The sequence below is a fragment of the Hemiscyllium ocellatum genome, chromosome 31 (assembly GCF_020745735.1).
Source record: "Hemiscyllium ocellatum isolate sHemOce1 chromosome 31, sHemOce1.pat.X.cur, whole genome shotgun sequence".
Classification (NCBI taxonomy): domain Eukaryota; kingdom Metazoa; phylum Chordata; class Chondrichthyes; order Orectolobiformes; family Hemiscylliidae; genus Hemiscyllium; species Hemiscyllium ocellatum.
Genome location: NC_083431.1, coordinates 38,329,082 through 38,343,585, shown reverse-complemented (window position 1 = coordinate 38,343,585; position 14,504 = coordinate 38,329,082). Strand labels below are relative to the sequence as shown.

The window sequence follows — 14,504 nt, the reverse complement described above, 5'->3', positions numbered from 1 at the left end:
TGGGTTTCCTCCGGGTGCTCCGGTTTCCTCCCACAGTCACAAAGATGTGCGGGTCAGGTGAATTGGCCATGCTAAATTGCCCGTAGTGTTAGGTAAGGGGTAAATGTAGGGGAATGGGTGGGTTGCACTTCGGCGGGTCGGTGTGGACTTGTTGGGCCGAAGGGCCTGTTTCCACACTGTAAGTAATCTAAAAAAAAAGACATTCCCTTTGGCAACATTTCATCTCATGAAGTGATGTGGTTTGTGCCTTACAAAAGCAAAATATCATAGATGTTGGAAATCTGAAATAGAACCAAAACAAAGCTGGAAATGCTCAGGTCAGACAGCATCTCTGGAGCAAAAAATAGTTACCATTTCTGTTTAACATAAGTTTTAACCAGAACAAAGGAGAGATAGAAACATTTTAAGCAAGATTTTGAGTTGGATGATGGTGAGGGAAGAGGAAGAACAAAAATGAAGGTTTTACTGGAGGTCAGGTGAGATTAAATAACAAAAGATTTCATTGTGCAAAAAGAATGAGCGGAGCAATTTAAGAAAGAATGTTGAGCAATTTATGACTATTACTGTCGCTGTTGCCTCATGTCTTTACTCAGTTTCTTGCTTGCAGACGCTATTGATTCCATCCTTTCCTTATATAGGTTTTAATTAGAAACTTATTCACAGGAGCAGCAACATTTAACCCTGATCCAAGTTCAGAATTGGAACCATTGTTTTTCTTCGTGTCAAGAAATTTTCTTGTTGTTTTATTCTAGTCAAGGCCCTTGAAATAAAGGTCTGACAGGTAGTCCTGACGCTGTACGTTCTGAGAATGTATGTTATTCAATTTCTTGTCAAGGCAGCAACTTCTTTAAACCACAGTCAATTCAGCTGAATTGCACAATTTTTTTTCTTTCTGTATCGCTTCAGTGCTGTTAGCACATGATTAAGTGAGACTTCCCAATCGTAATATTCTATACTAAATAATACATTTAATTAACCACCTTTTATACCTGTCAATACATTCTTCCAACGAATATTCAATGCTTAAAATAATGAGTTAATGCTTTCATAAAAAGATTATATTAAAACCTACCTCCATATTTAGCAGCTTTAGCTGCTGCTGCAATTCCATCTGCAATGAGAAGGATAGATGAATTATGGCAGTGCAAAGACCTGCTACATATAAAGTGGATAACTAGTAATTTTTATGCAAATCATCAGGAACCTGTCATTCCAGATGTTGCTGTATAATAATCTTTAGGATCAGGAAAAAAAGATTAAAATAGACTACTTGCTCATTAATTCCTATTGCTTACATAGAGAATATGGAGATAATTTTATCGTTTATTAGATGACACACAACTGGTTGTAGTCAAAAAATAAGTTGAAGTTGAAAAGGCAAGTGTCTCACAAAATAGATCCTGAATCAATCCTGATGCACTCTGGTCTTACAGAGAAGCTTGCTGAACAACGTTGCTTTTGTCTCCATTGGTTTGGACAATGAATAGATTTTCCTAGTTTAACAGATATTCTAACAAACTTTGCCTAGCTCGTATTAATTAGTCCAGTACCTGAACATTTGTTTATAAGGGATTGATAGGGCTCTTGTGATGTAGTAATGCTGCCCTTACCTCTGAGATAGAGAACGGGATTCAAGTCCCACCTGCTCTGGAAATAATATAATTTAATAGGTTGATTAGAAAGTATCTCTGAGGGATTGGTGTTTGAAATAACTCTACCAAGGCCAGTGTACCATCACCAAGTAACCCTTTATTTACACATTAAACAGTCCATGAATTTAAAACTGCCTCACTCAGAATCAGGTACCAGAAATACTGACACTCATCTTTTTATGTCAGCCAGTGCTTTCTGATTGGACCAGATTAACTGCCCCAATCATAGAACTCATTTTCTATGATGTCCAGCTGGCTGATCTTGTTACAATCATCACATCTCTCCCGCTCTTGACATAGGCTGATTCTTTCACTTGGAGAGCCTCCGGAGGTCTCACTGGGTACTGTTCCTCCAACTCAGCATTCAGTACAGACTGCATGCAAAACACAGGAACTTGCTTCTTGTACTGGGAGCGCCTAGGTAGAATTTCATTTTTTTTCTTCTGGTGACAAAGGTGTTGAGGTGATTACTTCCATCATGTTCATCTCAGATTTTGAGAACTCAACAATGCTTGAGACAGAGGGTGAATCCATGAGTTCTGGCAGCATTTGATTGTTTCAAGGGACAAGGCTTGTTATGCTCCCACAACATTTGTAAAGTTGCAGCTCATGTATGGTCCATATGCTTCTTCAGGACCATTGCATTTAACCAAACTTTATATGTCACTGGTCCTGACCTTGTGTCGACCATATGTCTTACTCATGAGGGACCATTTCTGTGATTCTCACCAACTTCGTCCCTTGTATCAACCTGTCTCCTTCACTTGGCCAGATCTTGTGGCTGGCAATGGTGCTCCTGATGCTATTTCACTCATCACCACCCCACCAGTTTGCTATCTGGTCAGGCTGTAGGCTGTTTCTTCAAGTCAGCCTTCAATGGTTGGACTGCTCTTTTTGCCAGGTCATTGGATGATGGGTGGTATGGAGCTATCCTTATATGTTGAATCCTATTCGACTTTAAGAAATAACAAAATTCCATGCTGGTAAATGATGGTTTGTAATCTATGCCCAATACGTCCTTGTTTGAGGAATGGAGCCTCAAACACTGTCCAACCACTGTGAGTTGGTGTCTATAATGACTAAGAAGATTAAGCCCATTAAAGAACCTGGAAAGTCGACATGCAAACGAGTCCAACATTTACCCAGCCATACCCACTATATTGGAGAGTTGCTGGTAGTAATTTTTGTCCTTTTTGATACTCTGGGCACTGACCCACCAACATAGCTATGCCTACATCCAACCTGGCCATATCTTCATTTTGGAGATCCCTGGATGGCCCTGGTGGAGTTCAGCCAGTATTTGGCAGTGACCTTTACTTAGGGTAATCACTCTTGTTCTCCATAATAATATGCCATCCTCTATGGTGAGTTGGTCTCTCCAGGTCCAAAAAGATTTCAATTCTAGTTGTGACAGCCCTTTCTCCCATTAACACCAGTTGTTTGAGTTTTGAAAGGATCTTTCTGTGTCCAAAGTTTGATATTGTCAGCTGTGACTGGGAGCGTGTCCAGAAAATTTAATATCATTACAGACTCCTCCACTGGGGGTACCACCTGCAATACATCTGCTAATAGGAGGTGGCTCAATGCATCCACATTTGCTACTTTACCTCCAGGATGGTGTTCAAACTTATAATTATAAGCACCGAGTATTAGCTCTCACTGCTGAAGCTATGAGCGGCACTTCCTTGTTATCCTTAAGGAGAACAAGTAGGTGGTTGTGGTCTGCTATTATCACAAACTTTTGCCCATAAAACTACTGGTGGAACTTCCTGACTCCAAATATGACCACTAATCTTTTTTTTCTATCTGGGTGTATTTACATTCTACATTAGCCAAGGTCCTGGATGCTAATATCACGCTGATGCCATATGAGGAGGCATTGCATGTCAGTACCAAATCTTTCTTGGAATCATAGTGTGCTAACACCTTGGAAGATGTTAGCTATTTCTTTACTTCATTGAAAGCTAGGGATTGTCTAAGTGACCATTTTCAAAGCTGATCCCTTTTTTAGGTGATGCAAAAGTGCCATGATGGATGTCAGATTATGTATGAAAGTTTCATAATAACTTACCAGCCAAGAAATGGCCAAAGCTCCTGGACAGACAGGGGAGCAGGGGCACATTTTATTGCTCTCACTTTACCTTCTAACAGGTGTAATTCCACTCTTGTTGACTCTGTAGCCCAAGTAGGTCCCTTTGGGTGCCTGGAACATGCATTTTTCCCTTCTTAGGCAACATGCTTGCCTTGAAAAAATATCTTAGGACTATACCCAAGTTCTCTAAGTGTTCCCTATTAGTTTTTCCTTCAATTAAGACATGATCCATGTAAGTGACAACGTGAGGTAGACTTTGCAAACTGTTCTCCATCATCCATTGAAAAATTGAACTCAAAATGGCAGTCTCATAAATTGGTACAAGCCCTTATGGGTATTAACAGTAGCATACTTTTGGGAATCTCTGTCAAAACGCATTTGCAAATAGGCATGGCTCAAGTCCAGCTTCGTAAAGGACATAAGCCCTGCCAGCTTTGCATATAAATTCTCTATCCAAGGGATTGGGTATTTATCCAGCTGCAAAAAGAGGTTTATAATTTGCTTAAAATCCCTAGAAAGGCAAACCTACCTGTCAGGCTTTAAAATCAGTACAATGGCTGCTGCCCATTCCATGAATTGGACTTGTCTGATGATTCCATCACTTTCCAGACTTCTGATTTCCACCTCTACTTTTGACTGTAAGGTAAATGGCAGGGATGGGTCTTGCAGAATTGATTCCTGGTCAACCTGTGTCATGGCCTTGGCTCCTCTGATAGAAAGTGAGGACTGCAGATGCTGGAGATTAGAGCTTAAAAATGTGTTGCTGGAAAAGCGCAGCAGGTCAGGCAGCATCAAAGGAACAGGAGAATTGACATTTCGGGCATAAGCCCTTCTTCAGGAATGAGGAGGGTGTGCCAAGCAGACTAAGATAAAAGGTAGTGAGGAGGGACTTGGGGGAGGAGCGTTGGGAATACGATAGGTGGAAGGAGGTTAAGGTGAGGGTGATAGGCCGGAGAGGGAGTGAGGGTGGAGAGGTCGGGAAGAAGATTGCAGGTCAAGAAGGCGGTGCTGAGTCTGAGGGTTGGGACTGAGAAAAGGTTGGGGGAGGGGAAATGAGAAAGCTGGAGAAATCTAGATCTTCAGGGAAGACGTCTTGGTATTTAATTCATATGGGAAACCACTTTCTAAATGAAAAATGTTGAGCCAATCTACGTGAATCTCTTGCAATCAATATTGTTCTCTCAGTAAGTTTGGGCCTGAGCTTTATACTACAACCACTGGTAACTGAAACAGTTGCTCTTCATAAGATCCCGAAACCAAAGTTGTACCCTCAATCTGTAAAGGTTCTCAGCTGAGCTGAGGTCTTGCACAAAGTTAAGGGCTACTGTCCTCAGCAAATTTTATTAAAAACTACTTTTGTGATTATTGATATGACTGTGCTGGTATCATCCTGCATTAGAATTGAATAATCATTTAAACTGACGTTTACCTTGATTGGTTCTGATTTTGTTGTTAAGCAATTTAACAGCTCCAAACCAAACACAGGTGGACTTTCTAGGGCACAAACTCTCTTGGACAGCCTCCTTGGTATCTGGTCTGTGAGTTACCTTACTCCATTTAGGTCCAATAGGACTTTCTTGCTAACTTGGCAACAACTACAATGGCTTGCCAGCCAGGATCCTGAAGAAAATTTTAACTATTTGGCTGAGGCTTGACTTTGTTTGGGGTTTTGCTGTGGGCTGACCTAGAGTCCCTCTGATCAAGATATGTCCTGAGTAAGTTTATGCAATCACCTATACTAAAGTAGTGTTCCCCAAGCTCAGGTAAAAAATGAGGTCTGCAGATGCTGGAGATCACAGCTGAAAATGTGTTGCTGGTTAAAGCTCAGCAGGTTAGGCAGCATCCAAGGAACAGGAAATTCGACGTTTCAGGCATAAGCCCTTCATCAGGAATCTTCGACGTTTCGGGCATAAGCCCTTCATCAGGAATGGGTTCATCAGGATTCCTGATGAAGGGCTTATGCCCGAAACGTCGAATTTCCTGTTCCTTGGATGTTCCCCAAGCTCAGGCAGACTGGTAAGTGTGTCTGATTCCATTAGAAAACTCTGCAACTCAGACGCTTCACTTGCTGTATTTTCCAATGATAAAGCCAGTGGTAGTGCCTGTTGGAAGTCCAGTTGGGCTTCAGCCACTAGGTGTTTTTGAATAGTTACATCATTAACCCCACATTCCAAATAGTCTTTAAGCATCTCATTAATGATTACACCAAAGTCCACAGGCTTCTGATAGTTGTCTTAACCTAGTCAAAAATCCCAAAAACCTGGTTCTTGGATTGCTGAGTAGAAGTGGTAGCATCTCAGAATTAGAGAAGGCTTGGGTCATAATATTCCTTCACTATGTCTTTCAATTCAGGAAGGGATTTAATATCTGGTGCAAAAGGAAAAGCTACGCTACTAATGACAGAAAAAGCTGCAGCTCGCAGGAGAATTACTCATTGTCTTTTGTCTGCCACAACGTTATTTGCCCTGAATAAATTACACAATCTTTGCACATATTGGGCCCAGTTCTTAATGAGTCAAGCTTCCCAAAATGTCTAAGATAATTATTGTGAGCAACTTTCTTCAGGATCATGTTTTACTGCCATCACCACTGAAATAACTGCACAAAATCAATGTTCTATCACCAAGTCACCTTTTCCTTACACATGAACAGTCCTTGACCTTTGTACTGCCTTGCTCAAAGTCAGATACCAGATGTCAGCACTTCTGATGCTCATCATTTTGTATACATTAGCCAGGTCTCCCTGTTTGGATCAGACTAACTGCCCCAATCAGGGAACTCATATTCTATGATGTCCAGCTGGCTGATCTTGTACAATCATTGCAGTGTATTTTGATGGCAGTTTAAAGGTTAATCATTCATATTCCATTAAACTTATACAGAATGACTCGGTAGCTACAACTAAATGGGTAGCCAGAAACCACTGTTTCCATCAACTCCAAATGATCTAATTCCTTCACAATATCTTCAGAGGTGAGGCTAACGTTTGACATTTTACACACTCAGTCATCGAAGAACATCAATGTTGAAGTAACCCACAAATATACCAACATTCTGATCTAAAGTGACAACCTAATAAAAAAAACTCAGATGAATGACATCTCCAGATAATAGAAATCTTTTCACAGCCAAATTAATTAGTTACAGAGCCATAGAGCAGTACAGCATGGAAACAGATCCTTCAGTCTAACTCACCCATGCCGACCAGATATCCTAATTTAATCTAGTCCTATTTGCCAATATTTGACCCATATCCCTCCAAACTCTTTCTATTCATTTAATAATCCACGTGCATTTTAAATGTTTAATTGTACTAGCTTCCTCTTCCACCACTTCTTCTGGCGGCTCATTCCATACATATAACACCCTCTGCATAAAAAGGTTGTCCGAAAGGTCTCTTTCAAATCTTTCCCCTTTCACCTTAAACTTATGCCCAGTCATGATTTTATAAAGTCACTCCTCAGCCTTTGATGATCCAGGGAAAATATTCAGCCTCTCCCTGTAAGACAAACCCTCCAACCCTGGCAACATCCTAAGTCTTTTCTCAACCCTTTTAAGTATCCCAATGTGCTTCCTATAGCATGGAGAGCAAAAATGAACACAGTATTCTGAAAGTGGCCTAAAACGTCCTGTACAGTTACACCATGACCTCCCACCCCTATACTAATGCACTACCCAATAAAGACAAGCATACCACATGCCTGCTTCACTATCTGTCTAACTGCAACTCCATTTTCAAAGAAAAATGAGTCTGCACTCCCAGGTCTCTGTTTAGGAACACTCCCCAGAACCTTCCACTAAGTAAATAAGTCATGCCCTCATTTGCTTTTTCACCTCATAGTTACCTAAATTAAATTTCACCTGTCACTCAGCCCATGTGTTCAATTAATTGTTTCAGTTAATTCAGTGAACATATTAACCATTAACTAATTTACAGTATTTTGGTTAACTGAGTCAAACTGGATGCACAAAATGGGCATAAGGAGAGACATAACGATTTTGATAGTGAATTACAGTTGGAAAAGGCATGGAGCAAAGATATTGTGTAACACATTGAAAGGGGAAATTATTTGCATGGAGAAAGAGGGGTCGGAGCTCAATTCTCCATTCTTCACAATTTGTTGATGGACCTTTTGTGGTGTACAGGACCATCGGAATCAAAAATCATAAAACCCAGAAAGGTTAAACAAAAAATACTGCCGTCATTCTTCTCTAAGCTAGGTAAATTATGGTAAATGTGCAGGAGGTAGAGCAGAGAAAAAGACATCACAGGTGCTGACTTGTCAGAGGTAGTGAGTGCATGATAGCCTTGCTCCCAGAGCTTGGATGCTGTCTCTGAGGCCATAAGACCATAAGATTATATGACATAGGAGTGGAAGTAAGGCCATTCCGCCCATCGAGTCCACTCCGCCATTCAATCATGGCTGATGGACATTTCAACTACCAGCATTCTCCCCGTAGCCCTTAATTCCTCGTGACATCAAGAATCTATCAATCTCTGCCTTGAAGACATTTAGCGTCCCGGCCTCCACTGCACTCTGCGGCAATGAATTCCACAGGCCCACCACTCTCCAGCTGAAGAAATGTCTCCACATTTCTGTTCTGAATTGACCCCCTCTAATTCTAAGGCTGTGTCCACGGGTCCTAGTCTCCTCACCTAATAGAAACAATTTCCTAGCGTACACCCTTTCCAAGCCATGTATTATCTTGTAAGTTTCTATTAAGTCTCCCCTCAACCTTCTAAACTCCAATGAATACAATCCTAGGATCCTCAGCCGATCCTCGTATGTTAGACCAACCATTCCAGGGATCATCCATGTGAATCTCCGCTGGACACGTTCCAGTGCCAGTATGTCCTTCCTGAGGTGTGGGGACCAAAACTGGACACAGTACTCCAAATGGGGCCTAACCAGAGCTTTATAAAGTCTCAGTAGCACAGGTGCTTTTATATTCCAACCCTCTTGAGATAAATGACAACATTGCATTCGCTTTCTTAATCACGGACTCAACCTGCGTGTTTACCTTTAGGGAATCCTCGACTAGCACTCCCAGATCCCTTTGGATTTTACGAATTTTCTCACCGTTTAGATAGTGTATGCTTTTATTCTTTTTTCCAAAGTGCAAGACCTCGCATTTGCTCACGTTGAATTCCATCAGCTATTTCCTGAACCACTCTCCCAAACTGTCTAGATCCTTCTGCAGCCTCCCCGCCTCCTCAGTACTACCTGCCTGTCTACCTAACTTCGTATCATCGGCAAACTTCGCTAGAATGCCACCAGTCCCTTCATCCAGATCATTAATATATAATGTGAACAGCTGCGGCCCCAACACTGAACCCTGCGGGACACCGTTTGTCACTGGCTGCCATTCCGAAAAAGAACTTTTTATCCCAACTCTCTGCCTTCTGTCAGACAGCCAATCCTCAATCCATACCAGTAGCTCACCTCGAACACCATGGGCCCTCACCTTGCTCAGCAGTCTCCCATGTGGCACCTTATCAAAGGCCTTTTGGAAGTCTAGATAGACCACATCCACTGGGTTTCACTGGCCAAGCCCAAGGAAAAATGTTGATGAGTATTCATTGCACTGGCAAGTTGACAATGAGATTGATCACAACATTACAGAGCATGGAGGAGATTGACTGCATTTATAGTTTAACCTGAGCAAAATGGAAATCTACAGTTATATGTTAAAACATTTCAACAGATTGCATTACAAAATTAGCAATGATGCTTCAATTCAGCTCATCGTCATGAATCTAAAATGCTAATACTCAGTGGTCAATTTAGCTGAAAATTTTCCTGGAACAGTTCTTGATGCACACCGTGAAGTTACCTCTGATAGACCTCCAGAAATGCCAGAACAACGTACAACCATAAAATGCCAAATAAACCCATCAGATGATTGAACTTTTAGTTCCAAAAGCATTGCAGTATTCTGAAGATTACCTCCCATGAAGCTTAAGCTGCTGGTTTCATTTTCTGCATGAACATATGGTGAAATGGAAACTGAAGTTCAAATGAATTAATAGAAATGTAGTGTAGAAAGGAATAAGCTTATTCTGTCATTTGGATGGAATATTTAGATTGGTGGTCGTGTCTTTTTGGAAATGCAATGTTTTTCTGAGGATTCAACCACTGTATGCCTTTTTCAATTGTAATTCACTCTCAAAATGATTATGTTTCTCTATATGCCCATGCTGAGTTATCCAGTTGGACCCTGTTAACCAAAATACTGCAAATTAATTGTTTAGTACTATTACAATTTTGCATGGGAATTTTATTCTCCTGTTCTTTCCATACATTGAGATTTGAAACTAACATATAAATGTGCTATGTATGGAACATGAAAATAATGCTTCAAAATGTAGTTGCATGTGGCATGTAACACTATGGAAGAAATTTATTTAACTCTTGAACATATTTAAGGCTCAGTTAGACAGAGTTTTGATACACAGGGAAGGCACAATGCTAAAGGGCGCAGCCTGAAAAGTGATGTTATGGATATATTCAGATCAGCCATAATTATGGTTGAACAGTAAAGGAGATTCAGGGGTTCAAAAGGCTTATTTCTCTTAGTTCTTATGCTCTTATGTAATAGATGGAAGGATCAGGACTCCTGACTAACTCACAACCATTCAGTGGAATGTGCACAGGATGCCAACTTTGAGATATCTGCTTATTATAATTGTTATCATGTATAGCCTGTACTTCCTGAACAGTTTGCAAACTTCATGCATCAGCAACAGGCCAAACATCATTACAACTTGGCATTGATTAAAAATAACCTGCATGTCTTAAAGAGATGTACATTCTACTTGAACATCTGCTGGAAGCTGCATCACAAATGAATCTGCCATTGGATTGAGTGAAGAATGACTAACCATCTGGGAATGTAGTCATGCATGAAGATCTTGGTGAAGGAGTTGAAAAGGAGAAGTGATTGTCTATGTCTACCATGGCAGCAGGAGGTACTCGAGAAGAGACATTTTGAAAGCAGATGGAAAATATAGTTGTAGAGACCAATGACTTTGTTCTACAATAAGTATAATGTCAAGACCAGTGTTATTTTATGTATATTGTCAATAGCCAATGCCACCACCAGGACCGTATAAACAACAGGACATTCAATCCATCAAGATTGCTTCATCATTCAATTAGGCCTTGGCTGATCATCTACCTCAATGTCACTTTGCCAGACATTTTGAGATATTCATCAGTTCTGTCTTGAACATGTTCAATGTTGGAGCTTCCACAACCTCCTGGGGTTGTGAATTTAAAAGATTCATCACCCTCTGAGTGAAGATATTCTTCAACACCCCAGACTTAAATAGCTAACTCCTTAACCTGAGATTAGATTCCCTGGTTGTACTCTCATCAACCAGGGAAGCATCATAGTTACACCTATCATGCCTTGGATGTATTCTGTTAGCACCAATGAGATCATCTCTCATTCTTTGAAATTCTAGAAAATACAGGATCAGTTTTCTAAATTGCTTCTTGTAACACAATCGTGCCATCTTGGGGGAGTTTTCATAATTTATATAATTTCGAAAGATGAATGAACCATATCATTATCTCTGAAGCCACCTGCTTCAATACTCTGGAAAGTAAGTGATTGCATCCAGAGGATTTATCAACCACAACCCAGTTAACTTTTCAATATTACTATTACTACTTTCTTTCAGTTCCTCAGTTTTACAAGTCCATCTGTCTCTGAACTCAAATAGGTCGAGTTAACCTCAATTGTATTCCAATGATATGTTTCTTCATATCAGCAGTGAACCAGTCCAATTATAGAACTTAATACACTGTCAGCAGAATCCCTAAGGCAGCACAGTTTTACCTATTGAGAGATTGCAACACAATAGTGGGTGTGGACCATGAGAGAGATCTCTGCTTCCTCAAACATCATGGCCTTGAAATGATAAATAAAACCAGACTACTTGAGCTTTCCTGCTACTAGAAATGTTGTGTCACTAATACTTCTTTCAAAGCGAATCATGCCACATCTGTCCAGAAGATATCCAAAGTCAGGATATTGGTACAAAATAGAACAATTGAGTAGATGTAAATCTCTGAACACAATTCTTATTACACACAGCTACCATGAACAACTTCCTGGTCTACATCAGAGTTAGGATGTAATCCTTGAAGTTTTTTTTAATTCAATGCAGTAATACTATTCTCAAAATAATGTCAGCCAAAGGGTCTACTTAGTCCAAAACTGGCAGTTCTTCAACTTGATTGAGGACTTCCAGGCATTCACTTGCACAAAGTGCAAAAGCAGAACAGGACAGACTTTGAGACACATTCTATGCTGCACTGTCAACATCTGGAAAGCAAGCGTGGAGGCATGCTGATAGTGATGGAATCTGCACTGAAGCCAAGGCATATCAGTTTCATTAATTAAAAGAACAGATCCAAGAGTGAAGATTCTGAATGAACTCAGAACTGCTGGAAGTTAGTGTTTCTGGACTAGATAATGTGCCAATGACTGTTGGTTACATCTTTTTCAGAATAATCACAGTGATTGTTTGAGCAATGTAGCCTGGGTTTTGAAAATTTAGACTTTTTATTAAGTTGAACCCAGCACCATGTAATGTTTTCAAAATTACATGTATGGATTTGTGATGTTGTTCTTTTGTTGATTTATGGATTAAAATATCATTCATGTGACATCAGGCCACAATATGATAAGAAATGTGAACAAGAACAAGCCATGTGATCCCTTGAGCTTGCTCTGCTATCATTAGGATTATAGTTGATGCAACATTCCTCACGTCCACTGTCCCGTCCTTTCCCTGTAACCCTTGGTTCCTTTACTGATTAAGAATTTAACTATCTCAGCCTTAAAGATACACAAGGACTCTGCCCCCACAGTTCTCAATGGCAGAGTTCTAAAGTCACTCAAACTTCTTTAGAGGAAATTCCTCTTCATCCCAGTCTTAAATTAGTGTCCCTTTATTCTGAGACTATGTCCTCTGGTCCTAGACTCTCCCATGGAAACATCTTCTCACCATTTATCCTCAAGAGCTTTATACATTTCTATGAGATCACTTCTCATTCTACTGCACTCTAGTGAGTTAAGAGTTCCAACCTGTTTAGCATTTGCTCATAACACAATTCCTTCATAAGATTCTTCAAAGAAATCATATCTTTGCTTAAATAAGGGGATCAAAACTGCAAACGGTATGGTCTCACCAGCAGCTGGTACATTTGAAGTAAGACTTCCCTACTGATATACTCCAATCCCCTCTAAATGAGGTCCAACAATCCATTATACTTCCTTAATTACCTGCTGCACCTTAATGCAAGCTTTGCATGTTTTGTGCTCAAGTAGACCTAAGTCCCTTTGTGTTGCAGCTTTTTACAGTTTTCCCCATTTAATTCATGCAATTGTTTTGTTCTCCCACTCAAAATAAACATCTTCACACTTGCCCACATTATATGCCATTGGTAACGTCTACCCACTTACTAAACCTGCTAATATCTCTGTTAACTTTGTATCCCTCTTGCAACTTGCCTTTCCACATATTTTTGTGTCATCTGCATGTATGTGTATTTGGTTACAGTACATTTGCTTCCTTCCTGTGGCCACATTGGTTGCATATGATACCTTCGACACTTCCTAATATTTTAGAAATTGTCTTTTAGAAAATTTCTGATGCAGATGTGATTTTAAAAGGCAGAGATAGTTGAAACAACAATATCCTCAGGATTACAATAGTAGGTAGAAGTTTGAACTCCTTATCTATTGGCAATGGATAGGTTCCGCTGTTGTGGCCAGGGTGAAGACTGTGCGGTTCAGTTTTAGTTAGGTTCTCAACAATACTGGGTGTATCTGTCATTGCAATACATTTTTTAAATCTGTCAAGTCATGTGAATTTAATTTTTTCACTCAGTTTGGAACTAATTCAGATAAATGCGAGGTGCTGCATTTTGGGAAAGCAAATCTTAGCAGGACTTATACACTTAATGGTAAGGTCCTAGGGAGTGTTGCTGAACAAAGAAACCTTGGAGTGCAGGTTCATAGCTCCTTGAAAATAGAGTCGCAGGTAGATAGGATAATGAAGGAGGCATTTGGCATGCTTTCCTTTATTGGTCAGAGTATTGAGTACAGGAGTTGGGAGGTCATGTTGCGGCTGTACAGAACATTGGTTTGGCCACTGTTGCATGCAATTCTGGTCTCCTTCCTATCAGAAAGATGTTGTGAAACTTGAAAGGGTTCAGAAAAGATTTACAAGGATGTTGCCAGGGTTGGAGGATTTGAGCTATAGGGAGAGGTTGAACAGGCTGGGGCTGTTTTCCCTGGAGCATCGGAGGCTGAGGGGTGACCTTATAGAGGTTTACAAAATTATGAGGGGCATGGATAGGATAAATAGATAAAGTCTTTTCCCTGGGGTCGGGGAGTCCAGAACTAGAGGGCATAGGTTTAGGGTAGGAGGGGAACGATATAAAAGAGACTGAAGAGGCAACTTTTTCATGCAGAGGGTGGTACATGTATGGAATGAGCTGCCAGAGGATGTGGTGGAGGCTGGTACAATTGCAACATTTAAGAGGCATTTGGATGTGTATATGAATAGGAAGGGTTTGGAGGGATATGGGCTGGGTGCTGGCAGGTGGGACTAGATTGTGTTGGGATATCTGGTCAGCATGGAAAGGTTGGACCGAAGGGTCTGTTTCCAGGCTGTATATCTCTATGACTCTATAACACTATAGCAGACCACCATATGGTCAATTCAGTAACTGGAGAAATAG

At 40.5% G+C, this 14,504-nt stretch overlaps 1 protein-coding gene across 7 annotated transcripts in view; it reads right to left on the bottom strand.

The window, feature by feature from the left end:
• Positions 1-14,504, bottom strand: part of elna (elastin a) — a 271,733-nt gene that overhangs the window by 128,702 nt on the left and 128,527 nt on the right. For all 7 annotated transcript variants that reach the window (XM_060848380.1, XM_060848374.1, XM_060848377.1 and 4 more), the window contains exon 16: positions 1,073-1,111. In XM_060848380.1, the coding sequence (XP_060704363.1) occupies positions 1,073-1,111 (39 nt within the window). The remainder of the gene's footprint in view (positions 1-1,072; positions 1,112-14,504) is intronic.